The sequence below is a fragment of the Colius striatus genome, chromosome 2 (assembly GCF_028858725.1).
Source record: "Colius striatus isolate bColStr4 chromosome 2, bColStr4.1.hap1, whole genome shotgun sequence".
In the NCBI taxonomy this organism is placed as follows: domain Eukaryota; kingdom Metazoa; phylum Chordata; class Aves; order Coliiformes; family Coliidae; genus Colius; species Colius striatus.
In genome coordinates this window covers 19,696,653-19,714,236 of record NC_084760.1, presented here as the reverse complement: position 1 = coordinate 19,714,236, position 17,584 = coordinate 19,696,653, and the positions used below count along the sequence as shown (strand labels likewise).

The following is a 17,584-nucleotide window of genomic DNA, read 5'->3' as shown; positions in this document are numbered from 1 at the left end:
AAAGTAATTCTGCTAAAGAAAACTGCTAAATAATTTAAATTTTGAAGAAATAGTGTGATGAAAACGTTATTATTTTAGCAAATGGCAATTCTTCTCCAATACTGCCATCTATAGAATCTTCCAAATATTACACTGCTATGCCCTAAAATGAGACAATCAGCAGGTCTGTGAAACCTCACATTCAACTAATCTTAAATTATAAGTCCTCCTCATTCCTCTGCAAAACCAAATAAGTTATGTAGGAGATAAATTTCATATGCTTAATAGCTAGAGGAATTCTAGCTTATGTGTAAATGTTTCTCAATGCCTAACAGAATGTCAGAGGAACTACATTGACCTCAAATTTATTTTTGCTCAGGTTTTCCACTGCCTTAAATGATACTGTTTGTGTCAAGGTGAGAGACTTGATTTATTCAATTAAAACAAGTGGTAAGGCAAAAAAAAAATCTAGAATGCTAGAAGACTGCTTTAGGGAGACGTCATATATATATATATATATATATATATATATGCTGTCTTAAACTTTTGTCTAAGCCTTCACTGTTGGCCACTGCTAGAGACAGGAATACTGGCCTCACACATAGTGTTATGGGTTTGTGTGGAGATGTTTCTGATAGCAGGGAAGGGGCTGCAATGGTATCTGCTGTCAGAAGTCAATTGAAACTTTCCTCTAACCCAGCTCTAACTCAGACCTATCTCTGGGTCTGAGCTAATTTGCCCACTCCACGACCACTTCACAGAAGAAGAAGCTGGAAGAAGAGAGTTCTTTCTTTCTTTAAGGAAGGTAAGGGTGTGTGGTTGGGGTGAACAAAAGACTGAGTGGTGCTTCATTGCCTGCTGAGCCTGAACCAGTGACACTGTTCTTAGAAGAGGAATAAGCTGATGAGATACAATTGAGTAGAGATTAGAATATAATTGCAGACAGTCATTATGGATAACATGTCTGTATTTTTAATGTTCACATCTCTCAGTAATTACTAGTTATGAAAAAGACATTGTATTAACATATATAATGATGTCCTATAAATCAAACAAAGCAGCAAAAGGATTTTAGACTGTTGCTTCTTCTCCAGCAGAGTGTCTTGCAGGAGGGCTGAAACAAGCAGAGATTTCTCCTTCTTCTGACACCCTTTGAGATATCTAATTACAAAAGTACTCTTTGGGCCAAATGGAACAAACTAGAAACTGGTTTAACTAGTTACCTAGTTTAAAGCCATGCAGTAAACTCTTCAGCCAAAGTTTTGAGAGCTGGGAACCTCCTGTTGGTTTTGAATGTTGTGTGTTAATGAAATAACTAGACTAAATTATAAGATGCTTTGGGCTGAAGCTTTACTTAATGATAAGACAGTTTAGAGCTGTCTGGTACTTCAGTTGAAAAATTTGAGTCAAATGAACAAAAAATTTTATTAACATCATCTTTTACTGTCCTGGAAAAATTAACAAACCCTAAACTACTTACTTCATATTCTGAATCCTTGTGGTTAGGGAAGTACTAAGAACTAACACTGTGCTAGATCTTGTCAATGTTTGGTTGCCATTTGTAGACTTTGGGGTTTGGACTGATTTTGCTGTGTTACTATTTACAGGTATGACCTGCTCAAACCAGTGGAATAGAATTATTTGTTGCTTCATATTTCACAAGCAGTCTTAGAAGTGGTCTGAGTCCAGATGGCGATGTTAACACTAAGTAAAAAAGACTCCTGCATAAATTTTCCATTTCCTTCCCATTTCATTACAAGCACTTTTATTTCTGAAAGTGTAAATTCTTTAGAAAATTAACACACTTGAAGAACCATCCTGTCTTATGAGCATAAATGGGTTCAGTCAACACAATGGGCCCAAGAAGCAAACCTTTAAATTATTCTGGAATTAATGTATTACTCTACCTTGCCTGATAAAGCTTTGTCCTTTGGACTCATTCAGGTGTAATTTCCAACTCTCTCCTCTTTTCTTAGCGCTCCTTATGGATGCTTGCCTTTCCAAAGCAGGTCTTACATTTCACAGGCATCTTCCTACTGCAGTTCAGTCACCTCTGCTAAATCTCTTTATCTTTCTTCTAGAAAAGTAAGTCCTTGCACTTGTTTTGGCAGGTTGAAATATATAATGGAATATTTTCTCTCACAATGTCAGACCAAAAAATACCTGTGTACTACTTGTTGAATAATAATTGATCATGTACAGTCAATAGGAAATGCAGGGTAATTGAAACTGCTACCCTCCTCATCAAGTGGATTGGATCCTTGTAATTTCCTCTAAAATATGTTATTGAATACCCATCTTACTGCAACATACTGAGAATATTGCTCAGTATTTCACTTTGTCAATGAGTATCATGAGAGTGGACCGAGTAAGCACTGTGAGTTGAAGGCCATATGAGCCATTTAAACTGTGTTCTTTAACTGATCTTGCTCTCCCTGGGTTTACTGTTGTTCTAACTTAGTTTCCCATCTACTGAACAATTGTTAGTGCAGCTCCAACTTCTAAAGCTTAATCATAATGTACCATATCTCTGTGCTGACAGTCATTGCATTCTTGGTCATTTGAGTTGTTGCTCTAAGCAGGAAACATCACATTACTCTTTAAGAACATCTATGTTCTTGTCTGTGCATCTGCTTTCATCTCTCATATACATAATTCATAAAGAACCACAAATATTTTTAGTGTTTGTCAGGGAAGTTTGTGCTTGATTATTGGCAGTTTAAATACCCTTAACATTTGTGGTCAGAGTACTTTTCCTTAGTACTGTGATTCTACCCCACCAACCTCATCTACTCACCTCACCTGACTTGTTTTCTTGCAGTTCATTCTATTGTACTGTATTTACCACTTGCTATTATTTTGTAAAGCCCTATTTGTTCTTACTCTTTGTTATTCTTCTCTGCTTTTTTGCCTCATAAATCTCTTCTGTCTTTTTCTCACATTTTTTACCTTTCTCCTTGCACATTCATTAGTCTTCATCATTTAATTTCCCTTTGTTCTCTCTTGGGCTGTCCATTGCTCTTTGTCTCTTTTTCTTTTGGCTCCAATAACCACCATCAATCCAGAGATGAGATATTCGATCTTGATAAGCAGCTGTTTTTTAGCAATTTGCCATCCAATAGAAGTGCAAACTGCTTTGAAAAATCTCATGATAATTCATTACTCTGCCAGAGTAAGGTGAAATGCAGGGCAAAGATTTTGGTCAGGACCCATAGTCCCTGTTCACAAAAGGAAACCTTTTCAATAAAACAGAAAGAACCCCTCTAATGTGTTTACCAGGTGGAGGAATTACTAAAAGGATGACATTCTACAAGAAATACAGTTTTCTGTTGCTCAGATATAAGCTATTTGTACTGTTAATAGTGGCCATTACAAGAAGATTCAAATCTGTTCTGAAACCAGAACACAGGAGCATTTAGCTGATTAATTACCAACTTTACGTACAGCACATGTCCTCGTATCAGTGTCCTGATGGCATTACTTTTGGAAAACTCACTTGAAATGAGGATTCAGAGTTGAAAAGTTCATATAAAGAGCCCTGAGAAGCTGTTGCAGCAAAGCAAGCACATTCTTGCACAGGATAAAGAATTTAACAACTTTCCAGAACCTGTGTTCTCTTTTATTTGAGCCTACCAATTGCAAGTGCCTTCTGCAGTGGGATTTTAAAACTATCCATTTATAGGATAAGGACTGCAAATTAGATTGAATGCAGTTCAGTTTGTCAGATTTGTGCTTGAAACTGCAGGCACAACAAGGGAATCTGGACCTTGGCAGACAGTTTGGAGTTATTTAACAGTAACTGTAGTTCTCCAAAAGATACATAGAGAGCTTCTTGAAGTAGTAACATAAGCTTGCAGAATATTAGCTTGAATCTAAACACTGTGGAATAGGATGTGAACTGTAGTACATTTCCTTGCGCAAAGAGGTGGTTCAAACACTTACAGGAAACATCCCTGAGCTTGTAGCACCTGTGTATCCCCATTGTTGAATATTTACTTGTGCAATCTCTCAGAGTAGAAAACAGACAGATAGACAGAGGATTCCTATACATGAAGGGAAGGAAAGCAAAACCTGCAAAGTGAGGACATGCTTTGAGGGTGACATGTTGGAAGCAAGCCAGATAGAATTGACATTTGGAGATTACTACATTGATGTTTGCATCTTTAATTATCAATCTCAGTCCATCTCTACCCAATAGATGGTGAAGTCAACAGGAACTTCTCCATTAGTGTCAGCAGAAACTGGATAAAGTCACAGATGCTTTCTACTTCTGCAGTGTACTCAGAAATGTACTACTGAGCTCTTTAGTGTATTTCTCAATGTACTTCATTAGGGTGAGGCTGGGAATTGAACGGAATGCTATAACAATGCTCAGTAATGCTGCCTGTCCTCTAGGTATCTAACAATACTGTGCTGTCCTTGAATTTGGTTGAATGTTTTGAAAAAATTGATGGTATCAAAAAGAAGCAGAGTAAAAAACCAATATCTAACAATTCACAGCTTTAAATGACTTTATTTTTCTAACAGAGAGGAGCCCCACTTTCTCAAATAAAATCTATATTGTACTCTTTGTCTCTATGTCATATTTAATTACAGAATCACAAGATTTGGAAAGGAACTCAAAAGATCACCAAGTCCAACTCCCCTGCCAGACCAGGAACACTTAAAGTAGGTCACACAGGAACTCGTCCAAGTGGGTTTTGAATGTCTCCAAAGAAGAAGACTCCATAACCCATCTGGCAAGCCCATTCCAGTGCTCCATCACCCTCACAGTGAAGAAATTAGTCCTTGTATTTCTTTGGAACTTCTTGTGTTCCACCTTATACCCATTACCCCTTGTCCTATCATTGGACATCATTGAGAAGAGCCTGACTTCATCCTCCATACACTGGCCCTTTATGTATTTGTAAACATTAATGAGATTACCCCTCAGTCTCCTCCAAGCTGAAGAGCCTCAGCTCCCTCAGCCTTTCATCATAAGGGAGATGCTCCACTCCCACATCTTTCTGGCCCTGCACTGAACTCTCTCCAGCAGCTCTCTGTCCTTCTTTTATATCCACTATATTACAAAATACTGTGTTTTTTGGCCTAGACATTATCACATAAGCATTCATACAGAACACTAACCATTTGACCTACCTTGCTCACAATATGTACCGGTTGTTCCCAGAGGACAGTGACATGTGTAGCCATCAGGCAGAGGCACACAGGTACTGCCTTGCTTACACAGATTTGGAGGACTGTGCTCAGGTTCACAAACTGACACTGTTTCTGTGCAATATGCACCTTTCCATCCAGCCAGGCAGTCACAGCTGCAGTGGGAAAGTAAAGAAAAGGAAAGTTGAAACATTATTACCAAAAGAAGTAAACATGTTGGTAGCAAAGTAAGCAAGATTTTAAAGTTTACATACCTATATGCAGCCATCTAAACCAAAATGGCTAATAAAAAGGTTTAGTAAAGTTTCTTATTTAACTTTTGATATTTTAATTGCAAAATAAAAAGGTACTTAGTAAGAAACAGTTTATTTTGAATCTCAGCATTACAACATTAGCATCTGTAAAAAACCCCACAATACCCAAAAGCTTTTGGCTTTTTTTCTGTTTTACTCTACAAATAATTCAATAAGAACTTGGCTTCATAAACTAGGAGGTGTCAAAATGGACACCGAAAGAGAAAGGAAAGCAGTGAAAAGCAGTAATAAAAGTAAAACCAGATGTCACTCTAAGGCAACTGTTAACTATTCAAAATTTTAGCTAGTAACAGGAGTCTGTCAGCAACTGCCTTTCATTTACCCATTGGCTAAATTCTTATTACTGGCACATATGAGGTAGACTGACGTAGAAGAGGGTTGTGGATTTGAGCATTAGAGAGATGGCAATCTGAGTGTTATGTATTTATGGTTGGAAATCTATGCAACAAACACATTTTCTAAATGGACTGAATCATTGGACTTATTAGTGTCCGCTATTCTTTATGTCTTTCTTTATTCCAGGCCAGAAGAATATAACACAAAAATTCACACTAACCTGTTAATTTAAAATCAGTGTGAATTCTGAATTGTTGTTTACAGACTGCACTTGGCATTGATGTAAAAAGTGCCCTTCTTATTAAAACATTTTAAAATAGTTACAGTGATGTTAGACCTATTTGTTTTTTAGATATTAGTAATATGTTATAAAAAACCCAAATTCCCTTAAATAAAAGCACTTGTTGATTTTTCCCTGGAAGCATTGTCTCTCAAGGCTAAGAATGAAAGTCCTATATTTGGTTGAATTCCTATTCCGTATCTTTTTGCATATGTGCAAAATCTTAATTTTTTTTTGGTCTTGAAACTCACCGAGCTACACTTTCTCCATTAATCAGCCCACTGTTTCTGGGCAAGATATGAGGAGTCTGTGAAACTCTGCTGTTTTTCCAAACCTTCAGATCAGACAACATGTAAACAAAGCACAGCCAACAAGCCCTTCAGTGTGATAAACAGCTATTTGCAATGAAGGGGAGAACAGGACAGGACCTTGCAAAAGCAAAAGCACCTCGATTCATCAAAGTCAGCATCAGAACGCTTTCTGTCTCAGCTATAAATGTTATGCTTTGATGCATGAAAGCTACCAAGAAGGGGAAGTAATTTAACTCCCCGAGTGCAATCAGAATGATCCACTTCTTGGTCTGTAAAACAGTGTGTTTGAAGCTGAAGCTGCTGCTGTCAGGCAGCGTACACAAAGGTTCTTCCCCTTTCCCTTGCTTGTGGCTGCATATGTCTGTTTAAATTTCTTTTCATTCTTGTCTTTAAGGATGTAATGGATGTTAAGTTTTTAAATGAGTTATAAATTATTTGCACAGAGTTGAACATTTTTGCTATGGCCTACAGTTTCAAAGGTCTGTGAATGAATGCAACCTCTTCTGCTTATCACTTTGAATTGGACTGGGGTTGAGAAGTTCAAAATTTCCTAGTCTTTAGAGGATAAGGGAAGAGGCAGCATATCCAATCCTTTCCATCAGGTGGTCTGACATGCTGGTCTAGTTTTCTCTATATTTTGTTGGCTGTGCAATGTAGTTTCCTAAACTAAAAAAAAAGAACATTCTTACAGTCAACATGTTTAAAATATCATGCTCTACGCTGCATGCTCAGCCCTGCAACTTCCTATAGAATGTAAATGTGGTGTCAAGCCAAACAAATGATTTTACAGCTCTGCAAATTCAGACACCTGAATTTAGGTGTCTACATGTAGAATGGGCATATACTCAATGGAGATTAGAGGTCTGATTAATTTACCTGATGATATAGACTAGTTGAGATCAGGTAGATGTTTAGTGCCATCTGAAACTCCCTAAGGTATCTCATCTGGCTTCTAACTACTATTCCAGGAGGAATTGTCACATTTGTCAACATCACATGAATATCTCAGATACAGTAGGACATCTCAAATCCATATTGGCTTGTATTGGATACATCATGCTACCCGAACTATTGGAGATTTCTGGATATCCTTCTTAAATTTGTCAATAGCCATAACACATCATACACAAATTTCAAACATGTAATTTTCTATTTTTTTCAATTCTGTGCCATAAATAAAATTATGGAGGATATTATTGTTCCTTGAACATAAAGTTTTTCATTTTATTATTCAAATATTTCCTCTCTCTTTTGTTAGAACATAATAGTTGTGCCCTGCTGTCAGCCAGGAGAATGTAAAGTGTAATGCTGTATATTTCTATTTAAATCAAAGCATTATCCCTATACCAACTGAATTTGCATCTTAAGAGTACACATACTTCTGAAAGCAAGACATGAAAATAGCTCAAACCAGCAACAAAAACCTCTAGTGAAATGTCATCTCAGGAGAAAAATATTTGAATTAAAATCCAGTTCCCTCAATCACTCTACTCTTCAAAGGAACATGGATGATTTGAAAATAGAAAGAAATTCCCACTGAGAAAATGTGAGATGGTATTGCCAGCTACTACACATTGACAAAAATGCATGCTACAGCCACATCTCTTTGGCAAAATTCCACATCTTTTGTGAGAGGGAGAAGTGATCATTGCTGTTGTATGTATGCATATATACATAGTCTGTGAAGACCTAGCTGTCCTGAAATAGGAGGAGAGGAATGCAATTCAGTAGTAGGTCACTGCAAATTAAAAACAAACCAACCAACCAACCAATTAATCCCCCAAAACCAAATTAAGTCACCCTGACAATTTTAAAACAATCCCTAAACAAACCTGTAATGCAAATTCTGAAACTACAATGATGAAAGAGAATTTTGCCTTGAATGTCAATCTTCCAATGCAGCTGGGTCACCAGCTGCCACTCAACCCTGACACATAGTTTTACAAAGGTTCTCTAGAACTTACTGGTGGAGGCACCATGTACCTTAGAGCCTTTTTGGTTTGAAGAAAAATCATACACATAGACTCCACAATACAAAGCCTGTTTTTAATTCTTATCTGCCTTGCTGTCTGCAGTGTTTTCAGTCAGTGTCTTTAGATGTGTTAGATCACCACTATTCTCTTTCTAAGAGTTATGCAAATATGTGTAAATAAATGAACACATGTGGAAGCACGTGAGGGGAAACAAGAATAACTAATCCTGACAGATACTTTTAAAATCAAAAGTGCTCAGAAAAGGTTTTACATTTGCATTACAAAAGTGTTTGAAAACAAGACTTACTGCAATGGAAATACTGACACACAACAGTAATTTGGAACTAAAAAAGCACTTCCTTCTTGTATGCCTTACAATCTGGGCACTTCTACACTTAGTGATAAGGCATGAAAAACCCGAGACTCATCTTCTGGCTCAGCATTCCTCACCATCACTTATTATCCCATAGATAAGACAGGTTAACAGCTTATATGATGAACTGACCCAGTTCAAACAATTTTAACATGAGATTCTTATTAAAACGACTTGATTTGTTTGAAATAGATTAAGAAGGTCTTATATAAGCAGGCCAGCCAGCAGATCTAGAAAGTAAATGGTGAATGAACGCTTGAGAATGGTATGAAGAGTGAACATGGAAGGTGCATTTGAAGGTCATGAAAGTATCCACAGAAATCACAGCTGGAGGTACAGAGAACTGTGTGTATCAGCAAGAGACTGATCAGGAAGGAGGGATGCACAGGTGTTAAGAAAGGATGTTCCTAATGATTTAAACTGTCTCAGAACTTCCTGATGTTGGACAGTCAGTGATTTACTTATGAAAGGGGTTCTTAGATGAAAGTACTGATTTCAAGGAAACAATTGTCACTTGCTTTTGCCACATGATCCATATTAAGACAGTAAACCTCTCCATTACTTGTCCTCTGCTAGATAAGCTTAGTTTTAAAAAGTTTTTCTTAAACATCTAGTTCTTCCCATGTGTTTTGTAATAAGGAGGATGCCAGTGACTTCAGTGGAGCAGAACCAGTCCATGGATTTCTTTAAAAAGTTATCCAGCAAGTGTCATAACCTAATTTTATCCTTCCTTTCTTCCTTTCTTCCTTCCTTCCTGATGATGGTCTCCTGGAGATATCTGTCATTAAGCCACTAAATTACTGTAGTTATTAGTCTAGAGATTAGTCTACCGTATCTAGTCTACAAAAACTTGAAAAAAAAGTACTTACTAAACAGTAGAACCACTTTCCATGCACTTTCCACCATTTCTGCATTTTATTAAACTGCATGGGGAATCTTTACATTGTCCAATACTGCGACCGAAATTAGGGTGACCTTCTGGAGTCCCTGGTGATTTAAACTCTTGATTCATGCTGGTTCGAAATTGAACATCAAAAATGCAACCTCAAAAGTAAACACATAAATAAATGAATGACATTTAAAACAGAAATATAGGAAGTAAAAAAACCCCAAACATCAGGATGGTGTCAGCCCTCAGTGAATAGATTCCACCATTCCTCCATTCAATGAATGTGAAACCATATCATTCACATGAGCTAAAGCTATACGACTACTTATTGTTTAGACCAGTGAGTGGATGACTGTAAGTTCCTTCATTTGATGACAGCTCACACAATAGAAGTAATTTCTCAAAGGGAGTGACTAGGTGCAATTTTGTGATTAGACCTGTATGCTCCTACAGGAATGCATCCATATCAGACAAAAGTGTTCAAAAACAAGTCAGAAAAAAAGGTTTATGGAAACTAAGAAATCTGTTTAATGTAAAATATTCAAGAATCCACTAACTGACTAATATAATGCAGGCAGTCAATGTAGACTTGAATTTCCTTAGGCTGAAAAGGATCCTCTTTGGGAAAGACACAAATTTTCCTCTTCTTAAATGCTGCAGTCCCTGGTACACAAAGATTATGTTGCATATGATTTCATTTTAAAGTAGGTACATACTGTTCCTTTAGGCTCTTAATCTCAGAAAATAATTCAAAAGTTCATTGTATAATGAAATAAACACTTCCAGGGCCTGTTACTTGGTCCTAAGGTCAAGTAACTTGGTGTACTCATGATTACACTACCAAACTTTAATTACTTTCCAGAACAGTGTAGCTGCATCCAGACTACTGATGGGAAATGGTTCCTAGAGTATGTTAAGTCTCTAAATACATCAAATAATTGTTTGGAGAAACAATACTTGTCACAGGCCAAATATTTGTCAGGGATCATGTAGGAATTTGTAGAAGTGACAGAATGGCAGTGCCTAGATCTATGCCCTGATATTCTTTTAATTTGCTAATAACTTGATATCCCAAGAGAAAAGAGTAGCCAAAGCTTCAGATTGAAGCACAGAAAAGAAGAGAGAAGCAGTAGAGCCCATCTGTGAGAGACTGACCACATCCCCCATTCCCTGATGCCTAAGCCATTGAGGGGGCAGGAGGTAGAGATATCGGGAGCAGTGAGCTGGGCCTGGGAAGAAAGGAGAGAATGAGGAGGGAGATCTTAAAGCTCTGGTTGTAATTTTCTCATCATCCTACTCCCTTTTTGCTTTTATTCCATTCTGTTTCTTGTAGAATAAACTTTCCTACTTTCCTCTCTAAGTCAAGTACTGGAGTCTGTTTTGCCCAGAACTGTAATTGGCAGGGAGCCCTCCCTGCCCTTGTCTTAATCCACAACAACCTTGCTTATCTTTTTCCTCCCATTTCACTGGGGCTTCTGCCATCCTAACGAGGGTGGGGGTGAATGGGGGCACTGAGCGAGAGACTGTTGTGGTGCTGCTGTGCTAGCTGGGCCAAACCATGACACTCTGTTTATATTGACACATAACTGGTAATTAAAAAAATCATGTTAAACAATTTAAAAATAACCTAGATTGATGATTATTTACAGTCTTTGTATTACTGCTTCTTTGCTTTCAACAGTGTTGGTTTTAGGCCACTGTATGCTCAGCAAACCCTAACTAGTGGTTCATCTATTTATCAGAAGCAGATAAAGCATGTTCTGTTCTTCTGAGTCTTGCTGGAGCGCTAAGAAAATGCAGCCCAGAGCTCTGTGTAAACAATGGAAAGCACATTGAGTACCCAAGAACTGGTAAGGGCATAATGGAAAATGAACTGACATTTGTGTTGATGACTAGTTTAACTGTACCAGGAGAATACCTAGGTTAGAAACAGTCCTTGAGCACTTGTAAACAAAGTGTATAAGAGGGACAAGAGTATTTTTGTCCCAGCTTTTTTAGTTCAACTGAATGTTTAATTTTCTTATTTCTTCTAATTCTTAGTCAGTAGGATGCAGAGGAAGGACTCGGAGCAACAATTTGAGCCTGTTGTAGCAAGCACTACACAACCTTTGGACAGGGTTCAGCTGATGAATGAGCCTTCTTTCTGACCTGAATTCCCTTTGGTCTGACAGTTCTGGGCCTCTTTTAATGAGAGACTGCCAACTATTCTGAGTAGTGAAGAGATTTTCTGTCACAGCCAAGTTTGCAAAAGGAACTCAAAAGAAGTTTCTGAATTTTTGAGTTAAAGTTGTTTTGATCCCAAAGTTCAGAGTTTGATGCAAGTAAGCCTAAATCAGACATAGCAAGACAGTGAACTCATATAGGATGTATTGCCCTTTTGTTTACAATCTTTTGTCTAGTGACTCTTTATGCTACACTTAGAGCTTTCGGTCAATGCCTTTTTTTACTCTCAATTTAATTTATAGTTTTCACCAAAGTCCTGGAGAGTTCACAAACCACCAAAACCCCACCAACAACAGATTATGGAAACTTCAGAGATTATAATAAAAAAAGTACTAAAATTGCCCATGAGCTTGGCTGATTTGTCTGAGCTCTACCTTTAATAGTTTCTTCAGGTTCTCACAGGGGATGAAGAAAGTTTTCTAAATTGCTCAAGGTAACATCAAAAATTCTCCAGCCTATCAAAAGAACCTGTAGATCCTCAATTTTTCTAAGCTTAAAATTCCCAATATTTTGATTTTTAAATTAAAGTTTATTAAAGACATTTATTTTCAGTTTCCTTCTCCCCTATGGAAATTATTTGAACAACACCTAGGTAAGGGAGGAAAGGGTCTGAAACAGTAGCTGTACAGAGTAAAAATCCTAAATGATCACACGTAGAACACTGGGGACACAGTCTGCAGCAGCAACGTTGACCTCAATGTTTCTTGATCCAATAGTGATTGCTTACAAAAGGAGAGATACATTCTGGCATTAGAAGAAAAAAGGTTTTAATAAACCTTTTATAATTAGTCAATAACAATTTTCCAAAATTCTGAATGGTTTAATCAACTGTGTGTTAGATAAATTTATCTTGTCACTTCCAGAGCTTTTCTGTGACCTCCTTACAGCTGCAGATTGGCTGAAGTAAAATGGTTTAAAAATTTCTTTTGTTTTAGTGATATCTCAGTTCACACCCTGGATAAGGCCTATGGGGGTTTATTTCTGATCCTGAGGATCCTGCGAGAGAGCTGAAATGGGAGACTTCTATGCTAGAAGAAAGAATGAGATGCTGTCTATCTAAGAAAGTGAAATTGGTCATAGGGAAGTGTATCTTCCTTGAAAGTCAATATGCTCTGCAGAACAGCAACAAGCTACTACTGGGAACTGGAGCATAGAATGAATTAGCAAATGTAGGAGACTTAATAACTGCCAATGATATGGATAAAGCAAAATTGTTTACAATGTGCTACATGACAAAATTTTGAGGTGGAGGCCTTTTTTTCAAACAGTAATAGAACACAATAAATAATATGGCAACTAACAACAGGTGAACTTTGAAATATTTGTTGCTTTTTGGAAGAATATTCATCCTCTATTTGTTGAAATTTAGCCACTGCACTACAGTTGCAACATGAGGAACCTGAAAAAAATCGCAAAAGATTTGTGTTCAAGGTGAAGCACCAGACATTCCTGTCAGTTACCCCTAACATTAACATGTCTATAAAAAATCCAGAAGTACCTCACAAATATTGACACCGTTAAAATACCTGCATAGCCATTATGTTTATGAGGTGTGAATTAAGAAGATTGTGGCCAGCACATCAAGAAGAGTGTGGCCAGCAGGTTGAGGGAGGTTCTTCTCCCCCTCTACTCTGCCCTGGTGAGGCCTCATCTGGAGTTCTGTGTCCAGTTTTGGGCTCCTCAGCTCAAGAGGGACAGGGAACTTCTGGAGAGAGTCCAGCGCAGGGTCACCGAGATGCTCAGGGGACTGGAGCATCTTCCTTATGAGGAAAGGCTGCGGGAACTGGGACTGTTTAGTCTGGAGAAGAGGAGACTGAGTGAGGATGTTATTAATATTTATAAATATCTAAATAGTGGATGACAGGAGGTTGGAGCATCACTTTTTTTTTTTTTATGTTGTATCCAGTGAGAGGACAAGGGGTAATGGGATGAAGCTGGAACACAAAAAGTTCCACTTAGACATAAGGAAAAACTATTTTACTGTGAGGGTGATGCCCTGGCACAGATTGCCCAGGGAGGGTGTGGAATCTCCTTCTCTGGAGGTCTTCAAAACCTGCCTGGATATGTTCCTGTGTGACCTGATCTAGGTGAACCTGCTTTAGCATCGGGGTTGGACTAGATGATCTCTAAAGGTCCCTTTCAACCCCTACCATTCTGTGATTCTATGATTCTATGAATTAGCAAGCTGTTAAGAAGCTACCAAAAGTATAAATATTCAATCCGTACTTCCTGAAAAGATGGAGACAGATGAATTGTTAATTCATACAATTTTCTGAGTGAAAAGCTGGTTATAGGATAATAAATAGATTTTGAGGCTGTTTCTGTGTAAGAAGAAAAAATAAGGTGATGTCTGAAAAAGAGGCATTTATGTGGTCTTAGTGGAAATGGAGTGTAATAGTCTATGAAAGTGAATTTTATTGCTATGCTTGCCTTTCATAATGTGCCCCCAATTTTATAATTGAGGACTCAAACTTTGCTCTGCTATGGCAAAGTGATTTTTTTTTTTTTTTATTTTAAAGCCTTTCCCGTGCTTAAAATATATTGAAGTTTACCTCACAAATATTGAGCACGTTATTTCTATGGAAGTCAGGAATGCAAATAAAAGTGTTATGAACAAACCTTTTTCTTCATTACTGATCTAGTAGGAGATGAATTAAGATTTCTAGAGTTTCAAATATCCATTTCAAGATTGGAATTATTATCTATTAGATAAAAAACTGAAATAGTCCTCCTAGGAATTACTTAGGTACTGTTTAGAGACCTAGATCATGATGCCATGAAATAAAAATCAGATTTCATGATATTCTGTCAGAAAGAAGCTTTCAACATGAAAACTGTTATCCAAACCAGCACTACCAGTGACAATGGTCAGAGCTAGCTGGAAAAATAATCTAAATTACTATACTATAGAGAAAGAAAGTTCTTTTGAACTGATGATGAGGAACAGGGACATATAAGAAGAAATAACTTACTTATTGAATGTATATTTACTTATCAGAAAATATTAACCATTATTTGTGAAAGACTCTCTTGGCGTCATGTTTCTTAGTTATAGTAAAACAATAAAAAAGACATAAGAATATCAGCCAAGGAAATCATAATTTGCTTCCTTATAAGACAGAGATTTTAGATCTTTATATCATAGGCAACTGAAATAATCTTATGCATGTTTTAAAATAAATTGAAAATAGTATAATATTTACCTTCAAAGCCATTCTTAAATCTGGATCCCTTTGGTAGGAGTTCTGGAGTATATTCACCATAGCCTCCTAAATAAAACTGACTGAAGACATTGAGTCCAACCAGTGTCCCAGGAGAAGTGACAGTTTTATTCTTCTGATCATCCACCTTCCAAAGAAACATTTATATTTTACATTATTTAAGAACTCCCAATGAAGACAATCCTCCAAACTTAACAGGGAAGCACAAAAGTATTTTTTAGGCTTTCAATATAAAAGGGGAAAAAAACCCCAGGACTTTAATCTAAACGCAATGCTTCTAAAAGAAATAATTCCTTACCTTCAGCCAACCTTTTTGGAGATATCTGCCAAGATGGATGACATGAATATTGAGTGTCAGATCAAGTGGTTTACTAATGACAGTTGCTGTGCCAGAACCTAGATTGTAGCTATATAGTACTCTGCCATTACGGAGGCCTAGCTCCAAGAAATCATCTCCATTCAGATCTGAAAAAACAAAATAGAGTAACTACTTATTCCAGGAGTTAGTGCATACTGATGCATAAAATATGCTCCAAATCATAGAGTCATAGAATGGTAGGATTGGAAGAGACCTCTAGAGATCATATAGTCCAATGCCCCTGCCAAAGCAGGTCAACCTAGATCAGGTCGCATAGGAACGTGTCCAGGCGGGTCTTGAAGACCTCCAAGGAAGGAGACTCCACACCCTTCCTGGGCAGCCTGTTCCACTGCTCCATCACCTGAGCAGTAAAACAGATTTTTCTTATGTTTAAATGGAACTTTTTATGTTCCAGCTGAAAACACATCAGTTTAAGAAAATTTTAGCCAAGATTTTAACTTTTGTATATATTTTTAATACTCAGTGTCTAACCCGTAACACTATTTACAGTATTGTGGATGTAAAAATAAAGACCACAGAGATTCTAAAGATATTTGCAGGCTTTTTGGAGAAAGTTCTTTTTCACAGTACAGTAGGTTAGTGACATCCACAAAACCTGTTGAACCTGCTGGATTTAGCAGTTGTTGCTGTTCTGCCTGCCTGAAGCGTGAATAAATTCTGAACTTTTTCCAACATGTTAAAAAAAAACGCAAATTGAAATTCCAAGTTGCACGTAAGAATAGACCATGGCTTTAGTCCAGTATGGTTTCAGCTTCCATAATAGGTACTTTTAACAGCCTCAAAACTTGAGGGCACCTGCTGCTGAGAGGTAAGGGGAGCAACAGGGATATGGGCTTGAGGAATGTAAATTCTGTCAATTCTTTTTCTGTCTGATAATAAGCACATCCATATATTTATATTTATATTTATATTTATATTTATATTTATATTTATATTTATATTTATATTTATATTTATATTTATATTGTTCATGTTCACGTTCATGTTCATTTTCATGTTCATATTTATTTACCTCCTCTCATAAATAAAGAACTAGTAAGTTTTTGGAAAGGATAGATTTGTTAATTCCAGGTAATTAGCAATGATTCATCCTGAATTCATCTAAAATTTGAAAAATCTTATTTTGGAAACAGGTGACAAAAGCTGCCGTTCTTTTGCAGTACTGCAATCTAAATACTCCTGGGGAAAGCAATACAGGTGGATTTTCTTTTGATTTTACGTTATTACTCTCTGGACACAGGGCTCCAGATGAGGCCTCAGCAGGGCAGAGTAGAGAGGGAGAAGAACCTCCCTTGACCTGCTGGTCACACTCTTCTTGATGCATCCCAGGATGCCATTGGCCTTCTTGGCCACAAGGGCACATTGCTGGCTCATGGTTAATTTATTGTCAACCAGCACTCCCAGGTCTCTCTCTGCAGAGCTGCTCTCCAGCAGGTCAATCCCCAGCCTATACTGGTGCATGGGGTTGTTCCTTCCCAGATGCAGGACTCTGCACTTGTCCTTGTTGAACCTCATGAGGTTCCTCTCTGCCCAACTCTCAAGCCAGTCGAGATCCTGCTGAATGGCAGCAGAGCCTTCTGGGGAATCAGACAGTCCTCCCAGTTTGATGTCATCAGTGAACTTGCTGAGGGTACACTCTGTCCCCTCAGCCAGGTCGTTGATGAAGATGTTGAACAAGACTGGCCCCAGAACCGATCCCTGTGGAACGCCACTGGCCACAGACTTCTGTCTCGACTCCGTGCCATTGATCACCACCCTCTGGGCTTTGTCACAAGAGATTAGCCATGACATCAGTGCTCATGGTTTAGACAGAGATGGTAGTGAAGGGGAATCAGGCAGAGTACTGCAAGAAAATGCTAACTATGAGAATGAGATGAAATGGAGAAAGGGGAATATATAAGCAGAATATTAAAAACTATTCCTTACAACAAGATTGCAGACTGTGAAAAGACTCTCACTCCTCATGGTGACAACACTGTTGCCTCACATACGGTAAAAGTACATTCATTATTATAACAACAGCATCTTCTCTCAGTGAAATAATGTGTGAAATAATCACTTGGTAAGAATTACTGCTTTCTGGTAATTAAAAAGGGATTACTCAGTCTCTGCAACCATTTAAACTAAGGAGAAAATACGTAAAACTGCT

The 17,584-nt window shown here is 37.6% G+C and overlaps 1 protein-coding gene across 1 annotated transcript in view; it reads right to left on the bottom strand.

The window, feature by feature from the left end:
* EYS (eyes shut homolog) overlaps window positions 1-17,584 on the bottom strand; it is a 900,402-nt gene that overhangs the window by 18,600 nt on the left and 864,218 nt on the right. Inside the window, exons 44-47 of the mRNA XM_061989098.1 lie at window positions 15,355-15,521; window positions 15,039-15,183; window positions 9,593-9,767; window positions 5,119-5,291 (exon numbers count right to left, since the gene is read on the bottom strand). Coding sequence (XP_061845082.1) covers window positions 5,119-5,291; window positions 9,593-9,767; window positions 15,039-15,183; window positions 15,355-15,521 — 660 coding nt within the window. The remainder of the gene's footprint in view (window positions 1-5,118; window positions 5,292-9,592; window positions 9,768-15,038; window positions 15,184-15,354; window positions 15,522-17,584) is intronic.